Here is a 27,721-nt window from a genome sequence, read left to right on the forward strand (position 1 = left end):
TTCATTTAAATTTAAATGGCTGCCGCACTGAGCCGATCAGCTGTTTGTCGGCTCAGTGCGGTAATCTGGATGCTTCGCGGTCAACATCAAAGGCATTTGTCAACCTCCCTGGTATGCCTTATGGGATGAGGTTTACTGGGGAGGTTGACAAATGCCTTTGATGTTCACCGCGGAGCATCCAGACTACCGCGCTGAGCTGACAAACAGCTGATCGGCTCAGCGTGGCAGCCATTTAAATTTAAATGAAGCGGCGATTATTTAAATCGCCGCTTCATTTTCCTATGCTGGGTAGCCTAATCTACATGCCTCTGACATCAGAGGCATGTAGTCTAGACATATCCTAAGGTACCACAAGACTTCTTAATCCTTCCCTGTGTATTGGCTTGTGGAATTGTCCTGAAACAAAATGGTGACTTGGAGATCCATTAATGAGTATCCAGGTAGATTAAAGTGTTCTCCAACAGGTTTCTGTGTGTTGCCTTTTCTGATATCTGATTTGTGTCCATTAATTCTTTCCTGTAGAGACTGTCCAGTTTGGCCAATATACATAGCAATGGGGCATTGTTGGCATTTGATGGCATAGATCATGTTAGTGGATGTTCAGTTAAATGAGCCTCTGATTTGGTGGCTGATGTGGTTGGGTTCAGTGAAGAAACTGCTTGTGTAGATGTGTGGGAAGAGCTGGCACTGGTGTTGATTGGTCTCCTGGATGATTATGATGGAGGTATGTCATGTGGTTATTGGTAAGAATTTGTTTGAGGCTAGGGGGTTGTCTGTAAACAAGGATTGGCCTTTCCTCCAAAGCCTCTAGGAGTGAGGGGTCATTTTCCAGGATAGGTTGTAAATTGTTGATAATGCATTGGAGGGGTTTAAGTTGTGGACTGTGGGTGATGATAAGTGGGATTCTGTTGTTTTCTCTGTGTCATGTTGGGCTATGTAATGTTTAGCAATTCTGTGACAGCAGCAAACAGGTTGGGAATTGCAGTCTCAAGTAGCAATGTACCATTATTTTCCTTATCTCTGCGTGAAGTTCCTCGTCAGTTATTTTTCCATCAAATTAAAATGCATGAAAATGCTTTAACATCAGGTCAGCCACTCTGAATAGAAGTATTGTTGGACATTAGAGTGGTGCTACAGCATTTATACAATAGTTGTTTAGTAAAAGATTGCCTATTGTGAAAATACATTATGGAATTGTACAGGCTAGTATAAACATTTGGGTTACATTAGTAATGGAATGTAATAATTATTAATTAATCCCACTCTATTGAAATGTATTAGCTGGGGTAAAAAATCAGATGTGCAGAAGCAAATCGTTTCTTGTTAAGATCTCATATTATTTCAGAATGCTATGAGCAATATAATGATATATTATACCTTAGAAAAGAATTATTATCGCAGCTCTGGATGTGACTGTAGCCGAGGTTGTGTTCCAGTTTCCATTTAAAGCAGGTATTATACCTCCAGGGGAACTGACAGCCAGGATGGACCCCTGAAGAAGGCGGGGGTGGGGAGAAGAGGAACTGCTCCATACTAACTGTGGGGCCTCAGGCAGAAGAGTAAGGAGTAGGGAAAGTCAGCCCCCAGTGCTGCCCAAACCATAAACCATGGTGTGCCCCCCCCCCCCCAGCCTACTTTGAAATTTAGGATTACTAAAACCAAATTATTAAAAAAAAATACAAGACAAACTGTTCAGATTTGGACTAATATCTAAGACTTGCTACAGAATTCCTTTTCATATTATTTCCAGTATCTGTCATAACTGGTGGGGGGTTTTGGGGGGGAGGGTTGGGTTTGGGGTTTTTTTTGGGGGGGGGGGAGTCAGTCTGAATACCAACAAGTAACATAACCTGGCATAAAAAGATTTTCACCCTTCACTTTGGGTGAATCTCAGGAACTGCAACAGGAGGAGAGAAGCCAGTATCTACCCCATGTTAAAAGAAATACTTACATTACATACGATTTTTAAAAAAATCTGTGAGCAGAATATTTACTTCAAGCATCAACATTTAATGTACAGAACTCTCTGTTCTGAGAATAACATTGTACAAAATTTAAATATAAACCCATTTTTATTTAATTTAGACATTTGTAGGAAAGACATGAATGAAAGAATATGGTGGCTTGGCTCATAAGACATTTACTCTTGTTATTAACGTTTATATAGTGTTGTAAAGGTATAAGTTGCGCTAGAGACCCCATACAAAGTATATTCTGCACACCAAAGATGACATTAAAAAAATACACAATTTCATTTTCATCTTCTCTCCCTGGTGTTATAGTCTTTGTTGATGATTCCAAATTCTAGAGGTTGCACATGAGAATTACTCAGTCTTTCTCCATTCAGGATACTATAACCTGATCAGACTTACTGAGTGCTAAGGAGGGAGTTCTAAACATGAAGGAAGAAAGCACAGAGAGGTGAATAGACGACATCAACACAAAGCATATAGAGTCTTGGCATATAGACAATGAAGCAAAAGGAAACGATAGGTGAGATATATGAAAGAGTGAGGTTACGCAGTGTTGAGGTTGGGACATGGGCAGATCCATGAAAAGGAATTAATCAGATAATTTACCAGCTAATGCTATTGAATCTGTCAAATGATTCAACTGACTCTTGATGGAAAGTTTAAACTTGCAGAGGATTAAGAAATGGAAATAAAAATTATTCACCCACTATTCTGATCTATTGCTATAAATGATATATGCTCTTTATTGGGATATTTACAATACAATAGGTGTGTGGGCTCAAGTATCTTCCACAAAGAGATATTTTGTGGGGGTTTTTTTACATTTTTCATTAGGCCAGGTCTACTCTAGGGGATAAACTCTGATTAAGATGTGCAACTCTAGTTACGTTAATTGCATAGCTGGAATTGACATACCTTGATTCAAACTTTGGTGCCATGCCCACAAAAGGAGGTCAACAGGAGAAATACTCCCATCAGCTTCTCTTACTCCTTACAAGGAGTAGGAGTAGCAGCTCATCATGCATCAATAACTGTGAAACATAACTGCCTGCTCAATCACAGCGCATATCCCAGCCGGTGTTTTTATATTTTTTTAATTGCCCAGATCACAAAATTCTGCAGAACTAATTTTATCCCAGGGACATTCTGAGTGGCCAGACTATGGCCTTCAAAACTGAATCATAGAAAAAGAAATTGTTGTTACCTTGGAGACTAAAATAAATGACGTTGAAGAACAACACAACTGCTGTGCAAACAATAATCTAAGTTAAATTATCTGTAGCATTAACTACAATTCTGTGAAGAAAGAGAATAAACACCGGCTTTTGATTCAGACTGCCAGTGCTGAATATAATGCCCAGTGATATGTAATTATTTATGCAGATATTTTTGCAGCATAGGAAAGAGATACATCATAACTTTCCCTCCTACCATAAAACCATTTTCAAAAGAGTGAGTTCAGGGCTGGGGGGTGTGGGGGGGGGGGGGGGGGAAGAGGAGGGAAGGAGATTTAAAAGATACATTTTCTGCTTGCTTTTTATGAGTTGATCAATGGAACTTGAAAGTCGCATTGCAGTGTTGGCCCAAAATTCCTCAACTAAGACCTGCAGAAACACCACATTCTATCCCAATCGTTGTTATTTATTACACATAAACAGTATACATAACATATGCAGCTCTAGGCACTATGTATTTTATGATTTAAATGACTATTCATTGATTTTGTGTTTTGTTTTGTTTTTCTCTCCACATTCTTCACAGACCATCTTGGGCTATAGTTTCTTTTTCCTCTGTGGTATGGGACTGAAGCCTTGGTCTCCAGTATGGTACAGCATAGAAGTCATCAGACTGCTAAGCTGATGCTGGGAAGACTGGCAAGTATTTCACCTCCTCAAAGAATATATGTTACTTTGCTGGTATCGTGTGTAAGGCATATAAAATAAATACACATAATTTATAAGGCTTTTTGACTTGTCTCCACAAATTATCATTTAGGGAAAAAAATCCAGACATAGCCATCTGTTTTCCACCCACCTAATCTCTGTCGTGTGGAAGATGGTCTCAAAAGATGAATGAACCTAACAGCATGCAAGCGTGTCTCGAAGCATAATAATCTTTTGCTTAAAGAAACGGCTTCCGCTTATAACAAACGAGAGTAAATCAAGACAGCTGATGGCAGTGACGCTCAGACAGATTTCATTGTAATTTTCTAATTGGGGATCTTCATTCACGTGCTTTATGTAAAAGATCCTAAAAAATTGATATGGAAGGAAACAAATGATGATCACAGATATGAACATCAAGCTTTTCATCTGGGCCCAGAATTCTTGATGTGACCAGACAGAGCCTGGAAGCTTCTTCACTACTTTGAAAATGATGAAGACTTGCAAGCCCAGAAGGACACATGTGACGGTAGCTACAGCAGTGATGATTATGTAGTTCAAGGCTTTCACACTCTCCCTCTTTAGTTCTTTTTGGAACTTAAAACATGTGGCATTTGCGTACTCCCCAGAGCTCCCATACCGAACAATGAACAAGGGCAGCACAACCACAAGGACTGCTAGCCACACGGCCGCACTAGCAGCCACAGCATGCAGCTTCCTGTAGAACTCCACCTTGTCCTTCCATTGAAAGAAAATGAGCCACCGGATAATGAGCGTGATCACGTAGAACAGAAAAGTGAGGTACATGTGGATGTGCAGCATAGCACTCACCATTTTACAAAAGGGCAGCCCGAAAATCCACCGCTGGCTGATATAGTAATATATCCGAAACGGCATTGTCAGGAGAAGCAGGCTGTGCACCACTACAAGGTTTACAATCGCCGTGGTGGTCACTGACAGTGTGTTCATTTTAACCAACAAAAATGACATTGTGATGGCTCCAGTTGTACCTCCAATAAATGCTAGCATGTATACTGTAATCAGTATGAAACGTGCAATGTCAGGGGGCAAAGAGACATTCCCAGGTGTAGTCAGTGAGATTGTAGTCTCTTCAAACATGGTCCTGAATAATCTCCTTTTTGGACTCTAGAAAAAAAGACATCAATGTCATTAAAGATTAAAGCAGTCTGAACATTCGGTTCTGGCTCCACGGTGTATGTGTGTGTGTGTGCGCTCAGATTACTTCATTTGTCATATATCAAAGACACGGCAAAAAAGATCTGCTCGTTGGTCAAATTATTTAAGTAAGACCCTTCTGAGCCTTTTGTATTAACAGCTCAGATTTTTATTTTAGAGTATCTAAATACTTAGTGAATATAAAAAAGATGCAAGTGATTCTTAGAATCCTGCTATTTATGACATAAATTTAAGAGCCAGGTTCTACAGTTAATCACATTTTGCTCCATCAAAGTCACAAATGTTAAATGTGACTGAGAGCAGAGTTTTGCTTAGGGATAGAATCATAGAATACTAGAACTGGAAGGTATCTCAAGAGGTCATCGAGTCCAGTCTCTTGCCCTCACAGCAGGATTAAGCACCATCTAGATCATCCCTGATAGATGTCTATAATAAATCATAAATACTGTGAGCTACAGATGTTCAATATTTGTTCTCAGGTGCTAAAAAAAGGAGAAGGATCATTTTTTGCTCAACAAAAAATGCTTGTTTGGTGTTCCTCAGTCTTAAAATGTTTAAGAAACACTGCTCTAAAAGGTTCACATTTATCTAATACAATTCATTGTGTTTTTACACAGGGCCAAATTCAGAAGTATTTACACATCTTTGAAAGGACGAAAAGCAAAGTGAAAATTTTCATTCTGCTGCATAAACGGAGGCATCTTTGCAGTCCTGGGTAGGGTGACCATATTTCCCTATGATGAATGCTGGACACCTGTTAAAATTATTCATATTCAAGCAAGTTCAGTGGCAAAAAATCAGAACTAGGCAGTGTAAACATTTAAATTAACATCAAGTTGACTGGCTCGTTAAAAAAAATATGGTGTAGTTGGATTCTTTTTATTTACTGACTTATCTTTAAGGCTTTAGGTTTCACACAGGGAGGGGTGACATAAATACCTATACCTCTCTCTCATATGCGAGGGAAGGGCAGGTGGTGATCGATGAGCCAGACCCTCCCTGCCTAGTGCTTTCTGCCTTTCATGCCTGGGACTGACCTGCCTCTCCTTTCCTGGTACCTGGTGCTGTGTATTCCTGACATAACCCAGCCACCTCCAGTCCCCTAGCTACAGCACTTGCAGGAAGGGGTTAAGCCCTAAGGATGCTTTGTGCACCAAGGATCCTGATTGTAGGGACTTCAGCGAATCCAGCCAGAAAGGTGGCTCAGCAGGGGAGGGTGTCTAGGGAACAGCACAGTCCCATGAGCCCTGGAAGCAGGACCCAGGCCGGGGAAGGGAAGGGTGAAGAGAGCACTAAAGCCCTGCCCTGAGGCACTGTTGTGGAGCCTGCCGGGTTGGGTCATGTACAGGCTGAAATTTGCTTCCTCCATCTCCGCCACTTCAGGGCTTAGCTAACGCGTAAAGAGGCTTCCCAGTGCCGGCACATGCAGTGCTGTGTGGGGTCTTGGCACGTGAAGGGCCGTCTCAGGTTTTGGCACCCTGGGCCAGAGGGCCTTGGGCTTTTCTGAAGAGCTGGCCCAGCCAGAGGCAGTGAGGGAAAGGAAGGAGCCTGCCAGCCAGGCTGTTGGTGAGCTGAACACTTCAGCCCCAGGGGCTTGTTCTCCACACAGCGCTGGGAGTGGGATGTTCCCTGCCTGGGGGGATATGAAGGAGCAGGAGGGAAGGGCACAGCAGGGAGAGGAAAGCAAGAGGGGAAGCATGTAAAGGGCTTATGGATGGGCAGAGGAAGAGACACATCACTGGCCACTGCCTGCCACCGACCAGCACTCACTAACCACTGCAGGTCACAGTGTGCAGCCAGTGCTGTCTGGAAATGGGATGGGAGGCAGAGAGCAGGGACTACACTGATGAACCAGCAGGAAGAGGGGCTAGTCCTGCATGCTGCATCTTTGTTCTGTCACACCCCCTCCCATTGTCGGCCACTAGACACCTCCCATGCAGTGCTGGTTGGTACAGTCCTGCAAATCCACAGATATCTGCTTTGTATCTGTGGGCATCCACGTCTGTGGCTGTAGATACGGATATCTGTGGCTCATTTTTGCAGGTACAGATGTGGATGCAAATTTTGTATTTAGAACCCTACAAATGTTTGGATAACTACTGTATATATGCAGGTCATTTTTGCAGATGAAGATGTGGACACAGATACCAATTTTATGTCTGTGCAGGACTCTACTGGTTGGCATGTGCCTGGTGAATAGACATCTGGCCTGCAGTAGGACCCACCACTATTGATGGGGAGGAAGAAAACAGAAAATAAAGGAGAGTTTGTCCATTTTTAAGACAGACGGGACACCTGAAGGAGGATTTAAATACAGGACTGTCTTTTTACAATCAGGGTATCCAGTGACCCTAGTCCTGGTGGACTGTTAACACATGCAGGCATGTTAGGTCTCTACAGCTCACCGGAAAGATGAGATCTTGATTTGTTGGAAAGTAACATGTGGGATGGGCAGGTCACAGAACCCCAGGACCACATAGTATTGGAGCAAGCAAGTAGGCTGGATCCAGTATTCCTTCACATACACAACAGTAGCTAGATATTGTATGCATGGTGTCTCAGTCTGGTTTTACCCCTCTCAGCTTCCTCCTGGGTCCTCGTGGGTGAAGCATTTGTACTTGAATTTGCCTCAAGGATCTTACAGTGTAAAACCTGACCTGGTTTTCTTTTTACATCAAAGCAGTGTTAGCGTGCAGTACGATAAGTGGTTCCTCTATCTATTGTATCACTAATCTTTTAGGTGGTTTCCTTAGGTGATAAATAATATACATTTTCACAGTCAAAAGACTATTTCACAATTTCCTCATTTGTGGAAAAGAGGAAATATCTTTTGATGTTTGTACCAGCAGGTTTCAGTTGCTGTGGGACATTTAACAATGTGATATTTCTCAGAGAGTTCAATTTTTGGTAAAGATTTGAGCTATTAACATGTTTTTAGTGTGCCTATCAGGGTAGTATCTGAGCTCTTTGTACATACTGGCTACTATTTAAAAAGTCAATACTTACTTTCACTGTTACTTCAACATATCCAAAGCACCAATTATTTTATTATATCTACCATTGGCACTCACCATGGGACCTTAGAGAAAAAATTGCTGGTAAATATTGACTATACTGGTTGGCTTTGTATCTTAGAGCTTAAAAATATATTTGAAGCTCAAAATCAAATTATCTCAAGATTTTTCCAGTGATTTATGAGCAAGTAAAATGTTTTGCATAAGGGTTTTTTTTTCTCTAAGGAACTACAATTTAGAACATAGCACTGGAAAGGAAGCAGTACAAGTTCTTTTCTATTCTAATTATTGCCACTTCTGTAACATTGTGTGTTAGCTTTAAAATGTTCATACCAGCAGGGATTAGCAATAGTTGTTTGGATGTCAATTTTTTAAAGTTGCCAAACAGTAATTAGAAAACATGTCACTATAATGTTGCAATATCTCAGTCTCAATTTGGAATGTGTGCTTATAGTTTTAAAGTACTACTGTACTAAAGGCAACTTCTGCAAATCTGGGTTGCTATGACAAAACATGATTATCTGCATCAACTGTACTTCTGTGGTTGGAGTCAGATGACCCCTGGTGGTTGCTTTTCATGTTCAAACCTTTTTAGAATTCACAGGGAGGAAAAACAAAAGTAGAAACACCACATTTTGAATTTTTCACAAACCTCTGCGGCTTGAGACAACAAAAAAAATGGTACCTGTGTCCTTCAGTGCATGCCAATGTACATTTCTACAGCATTATTAAAAATCTATGCACCATCCTTGCAAGCATCCACTAGTGATGTTTTTCATGCAAAATAAGCATATCTGCCCACCACTGTTACAGCCATCCAACTGAAAATACATAACATAGCATGAGACAGCATAATATGCTCCACTGAGAAAATTGCAGCCTTCTCATAAGATGTATAGACACCTGAAGAGCCAGAACACCGTGACCGGAATTGCAAGTTCCAGCTCTTACAGAAATAACTTTTAGCAGGAGACACAGGAAATGAGAACATGAAGTCCTATGTATAGAAAGATAAATGCTTTATGACATTAGACCATAACCTTAGAATCTGTGTGCAGTCTAATAAATAGGTTCTATATTAAGAACAAAGGGCAGACAAATATCTGCCATAGGAGGAAGAACAACAGAAGAGTCTATTCTGTGACCACTACTGCAGCTTCAGGGTTGCACTAGTTCCTGTGAGTGACAGCCCTCTCGTATGTGGGTTTCTCTACTTAGTCTATGTAGTTGCAGATCCTCTGGCTAGTCTCACCTCTAGAAGATTCCTATATATATTACGGCTTCACTGCAGGTTTGTTTTTTGTTGCTGCACTGGCTTGCCTTATTGTGGACTTCACCACTGCTGCAGATTGCGGTGCCCATGAAGATGGAAGGAAATTGGATCTACTCCATAATATATATGTTATATATATTACAGCTCTTCAGGGCGGGGCTTGTGTTTCCTTCCTTTCTGACCCTGGGTATATCATGGCCAGTGGTATTATGTGAGACGTGAAGCAAATCTCAAATCCTTCTTTTCACTAAATGTCTTGTCATTTGGCTAAACTTTTGGGAGACGGGTGTTTTGAACTATAACATAAAGGTACACAAACACTTCATTTGGCACAATACAGAAGAAGCCAAAGATGCATTTGTTAAGGTTGTGGGCTTTCAGGAAATCATCAAAACAGCTATATTTTGTTTCAGCAAAGGAGGTAGCAGATTGTGTTAGGCAGGAATCCAGAAACTAGATTCTTTCATAACTGTGATTGACAAAAAGATTTGTGTAATAAATCTGAGTATTGATGTGTCATACATTCATAATTATAATATTATTATTATACTATTCTTATAAATATTTCCAAAAGTGTGTTTGTTTGTTTGTTTGTTTGTTTGTTTGTCCCGAAAGATCTCTGAAACGGTAGGAGCTAGAAACACCAAATTTTGCACGGATACTACTGATTTCTTAACTTAAATAACTGGATTGGTTATATCTCGAAATCGGTTCTCCCGGTTCCCCCAGAGCCCCAATTGGGCCCACTGATATTTCCAAAAGATCTCTGAAATGGTAAGAGCTGGAAACACCAAATTTTGCACAGATACTTCTGATTTCCTAACTTAAATCACGGGATTGGTTATATCTCAAAATCAGCTCCCCCAGAGCCCCAATTGGACCCACTGATAATTAGCTTTTAGTAGTGCTTGATCATAGGCATTTGCTGGACTCTTCTGTTAAGCGTGTCACATAAACTGCAACTACGAGATCCTAGAGGATAAAGAATGTGGCCACCTGCAGCATCATCAAGGAAAAAGCCCATGGGGCAGAGGCTGCAGTGGGGCAGAGAATCAGCAACCTTCCCTATAGTAGGTCTCCAGGGCTACGTCTAGACTACATGGCTCCGTCAACAGAGCCATGTAAAATAGTTTATTAGGCATAGTCAAAGAAGCAGGAGTTTAAATAATTCCCGCTTCATTAAAATAAAAATGGCCGCCATGCTGTGCTGACAATCAGCTGATCTGGCACAGCGCAGGAGTCTAGACACGGCGCGGTCAACAAGGGAAGCCTTTGGCAGCCACTCCAGTATGCCTCATGAAACAAGGTTTACCGGAGCGGTCGACAAAGGCTTCCCTTGTCGACCGTGCCGCATCTAGACTGCCATTCTGTGTCGGATCACCTGATCGTCGGCACAGTGCAGTGGCCATTTTTATTTTAATGAAGCGGGGATTATTTATTTGACTATGCCAAATAAACTATTTTACATGGCTCCATCAATGGCCTTGTAGACACTTGCATTGTTATTTCAAAATAACACTAGTTATTTTGAAAATATGGTATAGTATAGATGCACCCATACAGAAAAGAGGAGAGAGGCCCAACAAAAATGATAAGAAAGGTTTGGAAAACCTGACTGTTGAAAAAAGATAAAAATAACCCAGGGTATGTTTAGTCTTGAGAAAAGAAAACAGAAGGGGGTCTAATAACAACTATGTTATGGGACTGTTATAAAGAGGATGATGATCAATTGTTTTACATATCTGCTGAACACAGGACAAGAAGTAACAGGCTCAATCTGCAGCAAGGGAGATTTGGGTTAGATATTGGAAAATCTTGTCTAACTATAAGAGAAGTTAAATTCCAGAATAGGTTTCCAAGGGAGGTTGTGGAATCCCCACTCTTTTTAAGAACAATTAGACAAACATTTGTCAGGGATTGTCAAGGTTTATTTAATTCTACCTCAGCACAAGGGGCAGGACTTGGTGAGTTCTTGAGGTCCTTTACAGCCTTATATTTCTATGATCCTTCATGGTGTAGATTCATGAGTGACTGTGACTACAATATCCACACACTAACAAACAAACTTATAAAATACTTTTACATTAAACTTGTAAAATACATTTCTGCTTAAAGAAAAAATGCAATGATTAAACATAGCATACAGAAGAAAAGATATTTACTGTACCTACCTATACGATTTTGAGAGATCTCTGTCCCTCTTTCTGTAGTTCATTTATTGGATGTGAGATGGAGGTCCTTCCGTGTATGCTGCCATTTGACTGAAACATTGCAATAGAAATCCAAACTATTGAAGTAGATATAGACAAAGGACATATAACTCACCCCTGGAATGACAGAAAGCAAAGAAAATATCCAATAATGCTGTACAGATTGTTTTGGCTTTTTAAAAATAATTCAATAAAGAATTGAGGAGATTATACACTAGAACTTTCTGTACAATCTTCTTTACTCTCTTAGCTGGCAAGGGCATGCCATCACCAACAGCATCAGAGAAAAGGAAAGATACGAAACCCAAGATTCATGCACAAGAGAGGGAGGAGGAAGGGGAGAAAAAGTGACCTCTTTATACTGGAAACCAAAAAGAGTACGTATTAGGAAAATAATGCCACAAAAAGCAATGAAGAAATGTTTCTTCCGTTATCATAATAGCAGAAGCAAGTAACAGTTGTGAAAAATGTCCACACAGAAAAGCTCTTAGAAAAAGAGCCAATTGGGTGCTTTTTTAAAGTTACAAACTTTACTTTAAAACCAGTTACAAATTGAACCACAAAATGGACTCTTTTCCCAAACAATATGGATTGTTCCTAATCAATGCTTCTCCTCCCCTCACTGAGCCTCATTGATTTGTATTTTTCTTTTGGAGGTTCTAAAATAATTAAGATCCATATTCTTAGAGGTATTTAAGTGCTTAATTCTCACTGAAATGAATTTAAGTCTGGGGAATTATAGAGAAGCTTCCCCACTTTCCCCATTCAACGGATAGACTTCCGAAGGTTGACTTGTCTTCATTCCCAGTGAGCCTCTAAGCTACAGTACTAAGTCCATCTGTCCACTTCTCAGAAGACCCTTGGGTTTAATTTCCAACCTAAGGAAATGCAACTTTATTACCCAACTGGATTTTCTTTTTCCTCTGGAAAACTTTGAAAATAGGCATGATGTGAGTTTCCTTAGCAACAAGTATTCAGTCAGCATAATGTTTTCTGTCATTTGCCCTATGTATGCCACAATAGATTCTCACGTTTAAAATCTGAACCACTCTCTTTTTCTTTCTCCCAATGTTCCCCAAACACCCAATCCTTTATCCTGTGATCTTTATGTCCCACAATCCTTTGTGCAGTTTCAGGAGGAAATGCTGTACTATATAATGTTTTGTTTTAAAGCCATCATGCACATTATGCTAAAAGGACATATTTACTATGAAATCAACAGGACTTCTTATGTGAATGAGGTCTACACATGTGCATGGTGGTTTGCATATGGGGCCCTCAATGCAAATAACTTTGATATGGTTACACTCTTCAAAAATATAGAAGTATCTTTTGTACATTGTTATAGAAATTCCGTAAATTATATATTCCCCAGCACTGAAGTGATTGGGATGTGTGTGTGTGTGTGTGTGATGTGTCTATGATAGAGCAGTGAGAGAAGCCACCAAACCATGATTCACAGGCTAAGAAAGCTACAGTGAGAAGTGAGAATCTCAAATAGAAACCCACAGGTTGTTTGAAGCTGCTTAGACAAGAGTAGATCTTGGAGATACAGTCCTCTTAGCCTCTTAATTAGCAGATCCCCACTCCTGACCCTCCTGCAGACAGAGGACTTTCCCAAGGTTATACAGAGGAAATGAGCAGTAAAGATCAGAGCTCTAAGTTCTAATGCTGCTGATATGGGTCTAGTTGGTGATCTCTCGATGAAGATTTTGAGATGCTAAAGAGCCACATGGGGCTTGCCCAATTGAGACTACCTGAGGTTATTTCCTGGGATCTTGGAGGACATTTGTGGGAAGGGGTTTGAGATGGCATGGACAACCTCAGGAGCAAAGAACAAGTCCTCTGTGCTGCATAGCTACACTGACCTTCATTTATTTCCCACACATTCTTCTCCTCTATCCCTACATCCATAATTACAGGCAGTCCCCGAGTTACGCGGATCCGACTTATGTCGGATCCGCAGTTACGAACGGGGCCGTTCCTCTCCCTGGTCTCCAGCAGACCAGGGAGAGGAAGCAAAGCGGCGGAACACGTGGGCAGCGGACAGGGCTGTCCGCTGCCCACGCGCTCCGAGGCTTGGCTCTGCTTTGCAGACCAGGGGGACGGGGGGGGGGAGGCAAGGCAGAGCCAAGCCGCGGCGCGCCCGGCCAGCTGACAGCCCAGACGCGTCTGGGCTGTCAGCTGGCAGCGCGCTCCGCGGCTTGGCTCTGCTTTGCCCCCCCCCCATCCCCCTGGTCTGCAGACCAGGAGGACGGGGGGGCAAAGCAGAGCAAAGCCATGGAGCCCGAGGGCAGCAGGACAGCCACGGCGCATCTGGGCTGTCCCGCTGCCCCCGTGCTCCATGGCTTTGCTCCGGACACCTGTGGTACAGCAGCTGGGGCGCTGCCAGTTGGTCCCGTAGCGCCGCTCTGGGCGCTACTGGACCAACCGGGCAGCACCCCAGCTGTTCTGCCCCAGGCGTCCTGATTCAGCCACTGCTGGTCAGATTCAGCAGCGGCTGAATCAGGACGCCTGGGGCAGAGCAGCTTGGGTGCTGCTGGGTTGGTCCAGTGGCGCCGAGGAGCGGCGGCGCTACTGGACCAACCCAGCAGCACCCCAGCTGCTCTGCCCCAGACGTCCCCAAGTCAGCCGCTGCTGAAACTGACCAGTGGCTGACTACAGGAAGCCCCTGCCCCGGGCTTCCTGGAATCAGCCGCTGATCAGTTTCAGCAGCGGCTGACTTGGGAATGCCTGGGGTTCTTAAGTTGAATCTGTATGTAAGTCAGAACTGGCGTCCAGATTCAGCCGCTGTTGAAACTGATCAGTTTCAGCAGCGGCTGAATCTGGACGCCAGTTCCGACTTACGTACAGATTCAACTTAAGAACAAGCCTACAGTCCCTATCTTGTACGTAACCCGGGGACTGCCTGTATTAAAAATATCTCTCCAATTTCTCTTCCTTTGGAAACTAAAAAAAAAAAAAAATCAGTGAAATTGAAACATTCTCATAGAAAATGTTGATTGTGCAGAAACTGCATTTTTTATTTAAACTTCCCACCGGTTCTAATACCAACCAAAGCAACTTTATATAGGCTTGTTAATGGCTGGATTGAGTTTGGCTCTGCAGCGCTGTTCTCATAGAATCCTAGAGTTTAGTGACCAATACCTTATCCAATCTGACTGCCTGTATATCAGAAGCCATCAATTGCAACCTGCAACAACCAAAATTAAACTATTTCTCCTATGGCTTCATCATTTTCTATAGAATTTATGCACTCATTTGAAACAAATGAAGTTTATTACCCATAGCCTTGTGGACACAGGATTATGAATCTGCAGATAGAAAGGTACAGGCTGCTCCCATTAAGCACAATGGCATGTTAACCATGAGGCCTAATGAAAACAATGGAAAATGTCAACATTTTGCATAATTTTCATGGAAAACATTTTCCTCATCAATAATTTGACCCCTAGATACACAAACACACAATAGGTTGCACAATAGGTTAGTTGAATAGAGCACCAAATTGGGACTCAGGAGAGATGGGGCACTCACTACCTTGAGAAAATCATTTCTCATCCCCATGCCTCAGTTTCTTCACCTGCAAAATGGAGAGAATGATACTGACCTCCTTTGTAAGGTGCATTGAGACCTATTGATGAAAAAGAGCAAGGGATTTTTTATGACTATTATCTGGTACATGAACTTCTGTATAGTTCTTATCCACTACTGAAATTACTAGCACTATATAAGCCAAGAAAGCCTTTAATGCCACTGAGTAGTGTCCCATTGTTGTCACTGTTTAGTGTCCCATAATACCACAGAACTACGTTGCATTGCTGTGCTCACGTCCCGTGAAACAACAGGATGTCATAACGTAAAATGCTATTTGAATGGTGAAAGCTTTGCACACTTGCTTTCAAAGCCAGTATTCTGTATTCTAACAAACAACAACTTCATGAGAAAACCATGAAAGGCTCCTTATGGGCAAACCCCACTCACAGAAACCCACCAGAGTGAGGAAATCCAAAGCCGAGCTACCCTTCTTAACAGACACGCTTTACACTTTCCATTGTCATTGACAGGCTCTGAACCTCCGCCTTCTGGCAAAAAGAAACACGCTGCATATAACACATTGACCTAGCCCAGGCTCTATTGCAAAACCTCATATTTCTGTACACATACCAGATATGACATAAACGTTTTTATTTCTGTGGCATTCTACAGTATGTTGTTTCTTCTGCCCATGCTAAGGAACTCCAGGACTGGGCAGTAGCAAAGGCTTAATTGCATCCTTACAGAATGCCATACCTGTGTGCATAACAACATAAAGGTTTGCTTTTGCACTCATGTAATCTGCATTAAAACATTTTGGTTTGTTGAGCTGAAATGTTTCATTTCAAACCAGTTAGACACTGAAGAGCATCTGCTTAAGGTGCATCATGGGAACTGTACTTTGGTTGCCACATGCCCCTATTTTCCGTATGGGCTGTGCACCTTGGTTGGATTACACAGCCCCGTGTTTCAACATTGCTGTACTGAAATGCTTGAAAAAATTCCATTGTTCTAAAAATTTTGACACTGTCGCTTTTCATACAGATTTGGGAGGAAAACAAGTGTTGCTACACTGGAATCTACTTTGGGACAGAAAAGTCAATATTTACTTAGCCTTAATAGGTGTCTACTTTCAAACCCTACCTAAGTATGGAAAATTTGGGTACACTTAGCTGAAATTCAGTAATCCTCACAAAGCTAATGGCTAAGATTTCACTACAGTATATATCTATATTTTTCTTTGGAGACTAAACAACTCTTAAGTGTTACAGCCTTCCAGAGAATAGTATACAGAAGGTAAAGTTTACATTTCCATCAGCAACATACAGAGCAGCAGACAGAATGTGATTATTTTAGCAAATCTATACTGCACAGCTCCAGCTGTGTTATTATGGAGGTACTAAAAATCTACATTATTTTAAACTTGTGACTAACAGGAGAGTGCCTTAGGAAAATGACAAATAAAACAAATGCAAATAGGTAGTAGCAGAATCACTGTTTACTGTCCTTTGCGCATCTGGGCCAGATACTCCATTGTTGACTAAGATTTGTTGGATATGGGAAGGTGGGAAACTGCATCAAATATATAATTTCATTCTCCACAATTTACTGAGGTGATAGAGAAGAGAGTGTAATAAGCAAGGATCATCTGAACAACTTAAATTCACTTTGGATGACCTGGTTCTATTTTCAGTTATATCCATGAAAATCAGGAGGTATGCCATTGAAGGTAACAAAATTATGCTAGTCTAAAATTGGTGGAAATAAAAAGAGTGTCGGGGCCAAAGTCTGTAGCTGATCTTCTCATTACCAAGAGCGTGTTTTGAAATATTCCCCAAAGAGCCAGAGCAGATACCCAGGGCTCGTCTCCTGAGTGAACAAAAACTAGTTAGGGGTTGGTGATAAAGCTTCTCATTATACGTAGGAGTAAATTAGAATTAACAATAACGATGTAAAGTTATTCCTGACTATACTGGTTGTTGGCTCCCTTTACTATGGGAGCCTCTGACTTTTACTGAGAGGATCCTTTGTGCTGCAATCTAGCCCTAAAGACTACAACTCCCATGAGTCCTTGGGGAAAAAAGAAGGGAAAACCTCTGGCTCTTTTCCAGGCAGGGAGAATGGGGGAGGCTCCATTTTGGAGAGAGGAACCAGATTGCTGGGGTGGAGCCTTTTCTAGGCCAGGAGCTGTTGTGCTAGAGTTAGAGCCTGTTACTGAGAGCCTGCTGGGGCTTGTATCTAGTAGGCTGCATTGGGGGCTGTTGTTGATTGTCCCTGGAGGGGAGAGATCCTGGCTGTGCCTGTGGCTGAGAAGGGCCTGTATAACCCTGTAAATAGACGGTAATTGTGGCTCTTTGGGAAAGTGCTGCCTGGCATGGAGCACAGAAGACAAACTGACTCTGAGTCCAAAGAGAGCCAGAGTAATCTGCCCAGGGAACCAGAGCTGCGGGCATTTGGTGGGGCCTGCTCTGGTGTTAGAGGGATTTTCCAGCTTGCTGCCTGCATGGACTGACACATACAACCTGCGTAGTGCTGTCTCCACTCCAGCTGCAGACCTACAAGCGCTCCCACGCAAGTGAATCCAGAGGAGTTTACTCTGGGGTGGGATAAAAGGTGGCAGTGGAAATGTCAAATAGATAAGTTTCCTTTATTTCTGTGTACTTTTGCAAATTGGTTTTATTCACTTTTAGCCTGTTCAACCCTGTTTCTTTCAGTTGTTAAGTAAAGGTGTGTTATTTCTAATTTAATCAATTAGATGTATATTATGTATAATTGTTTTGGAGTTAGAGCCAAATTATTACTGGAATAAGTTTATTCCTGGAGGCTCCCGAGGCACATCAGCCATGTGGAGGCACCGCCATTGTATATTCCTTTCAGGAGCAAAGGACTGCTGGAAAGGAATGGACAGGGAAGCCCCAACTATACAACATCACCACTGGGGGTCCTCATGATCTCCTTTTATGTTAAAAACACCAGGTGCCCAGGCACACAGGCGTGTGACCTGCTCCTGAGTAACCCAGGGAGGAAAAAGGGGGTTACTTGCTTAATTGTATGTAACAAGCCAAATTCTGCTCATAATTATGCTGGTGTAAAAATCTAGATGATTTACCGTGCTGTTTTACTTAGTAAATAATTCAGTACTTGCTTTATAATCCCCTTTGTTTCTTGTAAATACTTGGGGCTAGATTCTCAGCTGGAGTAAATCAACATAGCTCCTTTGAAATCAATTCACACCAGCTGAAGAACTAACTTCTCATTTCATGTTAGACTCCGGGTTTGCCTACACAGTGAACTACTGCATGACAATTCACGGTGCTGCAGTGTATTGATGAGGCGTTGTACGGTAGCAAAGCTGCTGTAGACTCACACTCTGATTTACTACACTGTAATTTGTCATGTAGGCAAGACCGTAATGATCCATGATCCTTATTCTGCTTTCAGCTACCGTGGCTTTACACCAGCATGCATCTTACCATAGCACAGGTTCAAATTCTGCCTGATATTACAAATGAACTAAATTTGGTAGTCTCACGCTAGTTTTATTTCCTTCTTCCCAAAACCACCATACAATTTGCCTTGATTGGCTATACAGGCAGTCCCCGGGTTACATCAATCCGACTTACATCGGACCCCTAGTTACAAACGGGGGCTGGGGGGGTGCCGCTAGTGCGGGGTGCTTCCCCCCCCCCCCAGCAGACCAGGGAAACGCGGAGCTAGCGCCCCCCCCCCAAGCAGACCAGGGAGACGCGGAGCAGTTTTTCTCGCCGCGGAGGACGCGGGTCTGCTGAGGGGAACAAGACACCAGCCAAAAGGGGGCACTCCAGAGCGGAAAAATTTATTTCCTAGGGAACAGCAGGAGCAGCAGGCAGTGAGACCCATTGTGTTACAGTCCCCACCTTGGGAGCAACAGCTCTTTCCCTCTTCAGCACTAGAGCTGCAAGTATCTTGTTAGCGTCACGTGAAAAAAACAAGTCCCTTCCAGCCTGGCAGAGGTGAAGCTGAAAAATTACCCAGTGGTGTGGGTGGGCAAGAATGGGGAGGAGCAGGACAGAAGGGAAGAGGGGATAAGCCCCAACCTCACACCCTGGCTGGAGCGGAGCAGGGTAAGCCCCGAGGGGATGGGTCTGGTTGCAAAGTGGGTGAGTGGACAATGAAGACCCACCTGTGGCTAAACTCCTGTTCCCAACACAGAATTTTTCTTTAAAATTAATCCTGTGGATAAATTCACACACACTCTTCACAGGAAGGGATTTCCATTTTCTGCTCAGCAGAATACAACAACAGCTTTGATTGTATCAATATTTCACTGTGCTCTCCATGACTACTGATTACACTTAATACCCATTTCACTGAACCATCTGTAGCAAATTCTATTTGGAACAGTAATGCATTGAATAAACTTTTTTTAGTTATAAAAAACAAAGATTCTGACTATTAAATGAATAACTGGGATCTTTCAGGTACCCCAAAAGGAAGATTTGGATATAGCATGAAACACTGAAACTTATGATCAATGTTTAATTAAAATATCAACCAAAAAAACCTTCATATCAAAACAGTATGGGTATGTCTACACTACAAAGTTAGTTCGAACTAACGGACGTTAGTTCGAACTAACTTTAATAGGTGCTACACTAGCGCTCCGCTAGTTCGAATTTGAATCGAACTAGCGGAGCACTTAGTTCGAACTAGGTAAACCTCATTTTACGAGGACTAACGCCTAGTTCGAACTAGCTAGTTCGAACTAAGGGCTGTGTAGCCCTTTAGTTCGAACTAGTGGGAGGCTAGCCCTCCCCAGGTTTCCCTGGTGGCCACTCTGGCCAACACCAGGGAAACTCTATGCCCCCCTCCCTGCCCCGGACCCCTTAAAGGGGCACGGGCTGGCTACGGTGCCCGTGCCAGGTGCAAGCCTGCCAGCACCCAGCTAGCAGACCCTGCACCTGGCACGGCACAGAGCCACCCACCCGATGCCCCCCAGCCCACCCCCTCTTGCCGGGACCAGGTTGGCGGCTCCCGGGAGCTTGCCCTGGACCGCAAGAGGCGGGCACCTTCCTGGGCTAGTGCGGACATCGTGGACCTCGTCCACGATCTCTGCACTAGGCACAGGAAAGTGGCCGTCTAGGGCAGGAGAGCTGCCAGCCTGGCCACCCAGGACTAGGTGTGCATGAAAATCAAGGGGGTCCACTGAGACCCCCGATACTGAGCCCTGAGCTTACAATGGCCATCCTGGGTCAGACCAAAGGTCCATCTAGCCCAGTAGCCTGTCTGCCAACAGCGGCCAACCCTAGGGACCCTGGAGGGGATGGACCGAAGACAATGACCAAGCCATTTGTCTCGTGCCATCCCTCTCCAGCCTTCCACAAACTTTGGGCAGGGACACCACTCCTACCCTCTGGCTAATAGGACTCCATGGACCCAACCTCCATCACTTTATCTCACTTCCCTTTCAACTCTGTTCTAGTTCTAGCCTTCACAGCCTCCTGCAGCAAGGAGTTCCACAGGTTAACTATTTGCTTTGTCAAGAACAACTTTCTCTTACTAGTTTCAAGCCTGCTACCCATTCCTTTCCTTTGGTGTCCTCTAGTCCTTCTTTATGGGAACTCAGGAAGAACTTTTCTGAATGCACCCTCTCCACCCAACCCCTGCTTTTAGAGACCTCTATCCTGTCCCCCCTCCATCTCCTCTTTTCTAAGCTGAACAGTCCCAGTCTCTGTAGCCTCTCTTCATCTGGGATCTGTTCCCAACCCCTGATCATGTTAGTTGCCCTCCCCTCTCCCAGCCTTTCTCTTCCCCTCTCCCACCTCCTTTTCCCAGTCTCCCCCAGTTTTTTTCAATAAAGACAGAGTCAATGTTGGAAGAAACATTATCTTTATTTTGTACATCAATAAGAAGGGGGGCTAGGGAAGGGTAAGTGGAAGGAGGTGAGGGAGGAATGGGGTACGAGCCCCCGATGGGGAGGACTGGGCTGGCTCTGCGGGCTTCTGGGGGTGGAAGCTCTCCTGCAGCCCCCCAATTACTCCCTCTCCCCAGATGGCAGCCTGCGGCAAGTGCAGCCGGGCTGATGGCCGAGTGGTGTGATGTGCCCAGTGTGGGCACTCAGGGCACTCCAAGCCAGAACTTCTTTGCAAGCGGGGCACCCCTTAGAACTGTGTGTCCGGGGTGGGGGTCGGGACCCTTTAAGCGCAGCCCTCGGCTAGCCTGAGACAGCATCTCCATGCTCTAAGTCCTCCTTTTATGCCCTGCCGGCACTGCTTCCGGCCATCCTTAAGCCCTGTTCAGAGTCCACTCAATGTGGACTTACTAGTTCGAACTAGCAAAACGCTAGTTCGAACTAGTTTTTAGTTCTAGATGCGTTAGTTCGAACTAGCTTAGTTCGAATTAACTAATTCGAACTAAGTTAGTTCGAACTAGCGCTGTAGTGTAGACATACCCTGAGTGTTTTTCTTAGAATAAGGAAGTTGTATGAGAATCAGGGTCTTTTCCACCTAACTCCAGCTCCCCGTCCCCCCCCCCCAAAATATGTACCAGTTCCAACTTACATACAAATTCAACTTAAGAACAAACCTACAGTCCCTATCTTGTACGTAACCCGGGGACTGCCTGTATTTGCTCCAGAAACCCTAGAAAAAAAGACCTAGAATATTGGAGACCGAGAGTGTGGAGAATAGGCAAAGTACATCGTGGTAGCCAGGAGCTCTATGTGTGGGCCAACCAGGGTTGGTAATGCCTCACTCAAGTGCTAATGTCACTCACAATTTTTTGTTAAAGAATAAAGTACCAAAAATATCCACATAGATTCTTATAGTAGCAGTTCCCTAAACCAGAACTGTCAGAAGGGCAGTATTGTAGACAGAAATCCCACAAAAAACATATCAGAATCCACTGTGCTTGCTCCTTACCAATGAACAATGCATTTTTTTTAAATTCACAAAACTATAAAAATAACAGCTCTGATTCCAACAACCACCCTAACTTTTCCTGAGTCTGTTGACATTCTCTACTGACATTTTGCTTTGCCTTCAGTCACTTATAACTGGAAGTATTTGCAGCATCCAGAACCATTTGCACAAAATGCCAACTCAAACTCCAATCTAGTCTGATATTTTCAGAAAAGCTGTTATTTATTTTTAATAATGGCACATTTCCAGCAGTATATCACTGGCTTAATTTTATCTCTTCCTGCAGGTTTTTGCTAGTTCTCATCTGTCATATGCCGCTAGATTTTCAATAGACTTGCTTTTCATCAAAAATCCAGGACAGTCATGTACTTGTTATCAGAACTTGTTCTCAGCATGATAAAAATCATTCAGGGAAGAGTAATTGACAGGGAGAGGAATTTACTCCCACCTGAAAGGTGAGATGAGATTGCAGGGAATAGACTCACTTCTACGTTACAAGCCATTCCAAGAAAATAAAGCACTGTGTTTTCAGAAAGATGGTACCCACCCTAACATTTGTTTCCAATGCATGTGGAGTCATCATTGCCTGCCTGCCACAGCAGGTAGGCTGTTTTGAAGAAGTTTCTTTCCAAAGAAGAAAAAGTTCTATCAAACTTTTATTGCAACCTCTGCTCTCATGCCCTTATTCCCACAGGGTTTTTTTCCCCCTTTGCTGTCTGTTTAGACTAGAGAGTGTAATACAATGGCTATAAGATGCATAGCACATGTTATTTTTCATAATAAACATCTCTTTCATGCTGCAGAAACATAATATATATGAAGCATAGTGTTTGCTTTTTGAACCACCTTATCCATTACACTCAAGTATTAGTGTTAAAAATACCCTGGGAATAGTCTTGTAGAAATACCATGCGTAAACAGAACAGAAAGTGAAGACTTTTCCTCATTCAGCATAAATAAATATCAACTAAATAATTTTATGTTACAGTAAGGAAAGCATTTGGTATACACAGAAGTATGGATGAAATGTTTCTTCCTTATATCTCTTTCAGGGGAATTGTTAACACAGGAATAACTCTTGTATTTTGAAAGTATGGTGGTGTGCAATAGTCTTTCTTAACTACAGCAGTTAAAGAAAGGATCGTTAAAACCAGGTACTCTGTGTCTGACTGCTCCATTACAAATTGTTTGGGCCAACATGATATGTTGCAGTAAAATAGTAAACTCTGAGATTTTTATTCCTCACTAATGGTAAGTATCTGTGTGTGCATATTAGAAAATCTCATTGCCAGCCTTTCTTAGACATCTGTGTGCATATTTTAGGAGCTGCAGCTTGGTTTCTCTACCTGTCCTCCCTTCTTTTTCAGCCTTCACCCTAGAGAAGTGGTTCCCAACCTTTTTGATACAGCAAACCCATTCACAAACTTTTGACGGACCAATAATGTTTTATTTACGTATTTGCATATCATTATGTAAATGAGGAATATGCAGATATACAAATTAAATGTTTCCGGTCCTCGAAAAGCTGAGCCCCCCAGTGGCAGTTCTATCCCCTAGAGCTCCCCACCCTAGCTCCAGCCACTGACCCCAGAGTCCCCTGTACCCAACCCGCCCCCAGTACCAGCCTCCTGCTCCTTTGAGCCCCCATCACCAGACCCCCCCACTACCAGCCTCCTGTTTCCAGGAGTTTACACTGCCTAGTTCTGATTGATTGCCATTGAACTTGCTTGAATATGAATAATTTTACCAGACTTCCAGCATTCAGCATATGGTCATCCTACCCAGAACTGCAAAGATGGCTCATATCCTGGTCTCTCCTTGCCTGTGACTCGCCTGCTGAGGTGTCTGCAAGCTTGGAGGAGATACTAGTGCTGTGAGTCTCCCCAGGCTGGGGCTCACCCCAGCTGAGCCCAGAGACACATGCTTCCCAGTCCTGTGGCCCCTACCCATCAGGAGCTGGCAGAATTGGCTGACCTGGCCATGGGAGGTGGGGCTGGAAGTTCCTCCCAGGGCAATACATTATGGAGTCACATGTCCCGACTTTTTACATTGTTATCCTCACCCCCTGCAGTATCAGAAAGTATCAGTCATCTATGATCTGGTGTGGCTTTGGATTCTGACTCTGATCTTTGGAGCCAGGCTGGGCTCCAATTACGAGGTCAGATTGCCATGTTACAAGCCCTGACACTTAGCCAACGCCAACTGACATCAGTAGAAATCTTTCCATTGTCTATGGTTGTGGGGTCTTTACCATTCCCTCCCAAGAGATGAGGGCCCCTATTCAGCAAAACACTTCAGTGTGTGCTTATGCCCAGGAGCAATGTGCTCGATCTACTTCTTTCTTGCCCAACCTCCAAATGTGTGAGAGCACTGAAAGTGATGCAGTGTCTCCCTGGCTCAAACCTGCCATTTTTTTCTTAGTTTGATATGGGGAAAAAAGATTGATTGTCTACATGAACCTAGCAAAGGAACAGATTCCCACTTAGCATTAACAAGAATCTTGTGTCTAAGATCGCACTGATCCACACATGCGTACAGCTAAGTTTGATTGCAAAATTGTGTCTGCAGCTAGAGGAGGTGCACTTCCACATCTTCTTTGCTTCATCTTCTGCAAATGACACTGACAGAAAGAGAGGTTCATGCTGCCACACGTGAGTTAAATCCCTACTGTTCATGGCTGTGGATGGTTAGTGCAAAGAATACAATACCTCGCTACAGAAGGGCATAATGTCAACTTTCCTTGAAAAAGTGGTTTTCAGACCCATGCTGAAGAAATTGACACTGTTGTTCTCCATTTCCTCCCACTTATGCCTCTTTCTTGGTAAGAACTGAAACACTGACACCCTTCGTACTGCCCCAAAATACTCTTAAGCTGATGATCCAAACTTCAACTATGGGTTGATTTTTTTCCCCAAGAAAGATTTGTTTCCAGAAATCTTAATTAATATGTTCCTTTATTTTCTATGACCTTATTGAAGGCAAATGAAAGAAGAAATTTCCCAGATTGAGTAGCCAATGTCACTTTTGAATTCCAAGTATTTCACATGTTTATATTTTTCTTTCTTTACACTTACAAAATGACAAGAGAGTCTAGGTGCCTCTGACAATTTATTTTAAAATACAGTAATTTAGTTGTGACCCTATGAGCCCCTCGGTGACAGCTGGCCCAAGGGTCCCTTTTCAGTTACAGCAACTTCTACCAGGCTTGACAAACTCAGTACACCTAACACATTGCTGTGATAGTATTTATCTATAAAGAATGTCATGTGAGATCATAAATTCAGGACCAAATAGAGATTGATCCTGGATTTCATTTAAGATCTCACATGACATTCTTTATAGATAAATGCTATCACAGCAATATGTAAACATTGATACCATTGTGAAATGTGTGATGATAAATGCCAAAACCAACACCTGAACTATCCACAAACTACAGGCAGCCAGTGCAGAACACTGAGTACTATTTGAATATTCTTGTGGCAAAAATTGCCTCTTAGTCAGGAGACTGGCATATTCTTCACTAGGTCAACACGGTAGTCCACAAAAATCTAGTTTCAAGGTGACAACAGCCTGATTTATGCTGGTGAGGTTTACAGTAGGAAGAAAGATGCACCCTTCTAGCTTGAAATGAAATGAAAACAAGCCATGGTGGCCACTGTTGAAAGACAATCATACAATGATATTTGAGAATCCAGCCAGACTCTTTAGTTGAAGACACATAATTATCAGCAAAGACATGAGTACAGTCAGAGTTGAAAGAGATGGGGGTGGGCAAAATGGGCAGCTTACCCCCAGACTCCCCTATTTGAGAGTTCCCCTAAAGTGAGTGACATTGTGACCTGGCACATAGGGTAGCAGTGCCACTCAGGTTTGGAGCAGATGTTTGGTCTCCTCCTAACAGTGGATGAAAAACAGTCACCAGCACGACTCATTATGTCCATGTTTCTGTTTTGCATTTTCTTTTCAGAAATGTGTGTTCAGTGCCGGAAAGGATTTCTGTGGTGAACTTGTGATGCTCCCCAGGGGGTACCTAAGGTTGCAAGTCACCTCACCATTTTCTGTCCTTAGCACAGAAGAGTCTTGTCAGTGCTTGCTGGGGATCAGCTCTTGGAAACCTACTGCCTCTCAGGCCTCACTCGTTCTAGATAGGTAGCGACAGGCACATATCAGTCCCTGACTACCATGAGTATGCCACACAATATCCAGATATACCCGTATCTACCAGAACCTCACATAATTATCAGGACTACTGATAGTCCCAGGACTACTGTTCCAAGTTTGCAAGATTCAACCCAGGACTAGCACACTTTGCTTCATAATACAATATATAGGTACATTTATGGTGAAAACAACAATATGCTTATTATCAGAATTTATCAGTGTTTCGTATAAACCAAAATCATAACATACATTCAAGAGACTAAACTAGTAGGTTAAGCTCCTCTCTAAAGAAGTTTTGTTTCACCTAAACACACCTTCAGCATTTTCAACCAAGACAGAATGAGATCCCCACATTCTTGAATGCAAAAGCCCTCATTTTCTTCTTTAGAGAAAGTCACCTGGGTGTCTTCCTTGCCTTCTAGAAATAACCCCCAAGGCCATTGTCTTTACTCATATACAGGATAACCCCTCTCCCATGGCTTGATTTTTCCTGTGCATTCTTTTCAGGTTGAAGAAATGTGAAATCAGTGGTGCTGGAACTGGAGTGCTGGGGGTGCTGCTTGACTCCCTGGCTTGAAGTGGTTTCTATCATATACAGTTTGGTTCAACAGCTCTCAGCACTCCTACTATTCAAATTGTTCCAGCACACCTCAATCTCCTTGTTATCATTTGACATATGTAAATGAACATGAGTTGTGGTAGCTTACTATGCTTAATTTACATCATTACAGAGAGAGGAACTTTTTTTTTTGTTGGAGAGAAAATCTGTGGGGTGTTTTTTTAACTTTTATTGATGACAAATACCTTGATACAGACTCTAAGAACATTTATCCCATACTTATACATAACTCCATATATTGTGTCTGTCCGTACATTGCACTGTAGTATGGTTGACCTATCTGACACTAGCTTTTATTTTTAACCTTGCATGACATTCTTTGGTAAACCAGAATGTATAAATATTGCTGTAAACACTTGCAAACACCTTGCCAGTTGACATAAAGATGTTTTGGGAGCCACTGTCACAATAGATGACACCATAAAAGCAGACCAAAGTTCCTGTAAATGCCTAACCCCTAAGTAAATACTTTTAACATTACTATGTTTATCTTACAGAAACTTCGCAGGGCACAATATTCATCTCAGCTACTGCCGCCTTAATACAAATATGACTCAATCTAAGCTTATCCTAAAGATTTTCCTGACAGCTTTTTCTTTGTTTGTTTTTTATATTTATCTCCTGTCAGGAATTGGTAAATTCAATTCAAAGCTGAAGTATTCTTAGTTTAAGAGGACACATCAGCTGCTTTGTCCTCTAATTCATGAGGGAATCCTAACTTCAGTATCACTGTTAAATACAATTAAAGTGCTTACCTCACTTTCGTTATGCAGACAAATGCAGATATTTATCTCTAATTCATGAGGTGATCCTAACTTCAGTATCACTGTTAAATACAATTAAAGTGCTTACCTCACTTTCGTTATCAGGAGACTCTACTGAAGAACTGAGACCAAGTGTTTATAGTTTCTGAAACAACACTAAAAATCATTAAACCACAAACGGATGTCTG

General features: G+C 42.6%; 1 protein-coding gene across 4 annotated transcripts; it reads right to left on the reverse strand.

The window, feature by feature from the left end:
* Positions 1–3,593: 3,593 nt before the first annotated feature.
* Positions 3,594–27,721, reverse strand: LOC102454465 (putative G-protein coupled receptor 141). 4 transcript variants are annotated; one of them, XM_006124066.4, is made up of 3 exons: positions 27,622–27,721; positions 11,512–11,667; positions 3,594–5,002 (listed from the first exon to the last, which is right to left on the reverse strand). In XM_006124066.4, exon 3 carries the CDS (start codon positions 4,973–4,975, stop codon positions 4,052–4,054), a length of 924 nt encoding a protein of 307 aa, XP_006124128.1. In that variant the 5' UTR covers positions 4,976–5,002; positions 11,512–11,667; positions 27,622–27,721; the 3' UTR covers positions 3,594–4,051. The 4 variants fall into 4 exon arrangements, with proteins under 4 accessions (XP_006124128.1, XP_075777857.1, XP_025040945.1 ...); XM_075921742.1 differs by lacking the exon at positions 27,622–27,721 and adding an exon at positions 27,525–27,597; XM_025185160.2 differs by lacking the exon at positions 27,622–27,721 and adding an exon at positions 14,835–16,431.

The sequence above is a fragment of the Pelodiscus sinensis genome, chromosome 2 (assembly GCF_049634645.1).
Source record: "Pelodiscus sinensis isolate JC-2024 chromosome 2, ASM4963464v1, whole genome shotgun sequence".
NCBI classification, from domain to species: domain Eukaryota; kingdom Metazoa; phylum Chordata; order Testudines; family Trionychidae; genus Pelodiscus; species Pelodiscus sinensis.

What these genes read in the sequence shown, in the direction of transcription:
- LOC102454465 (XM_006124066.4), bottom strand. Translation starts at nt 4,975, where the DNA reads ATGTTTGAAGAGACTACAATCTCACTGACTACACCTGGGAATGTCTCT.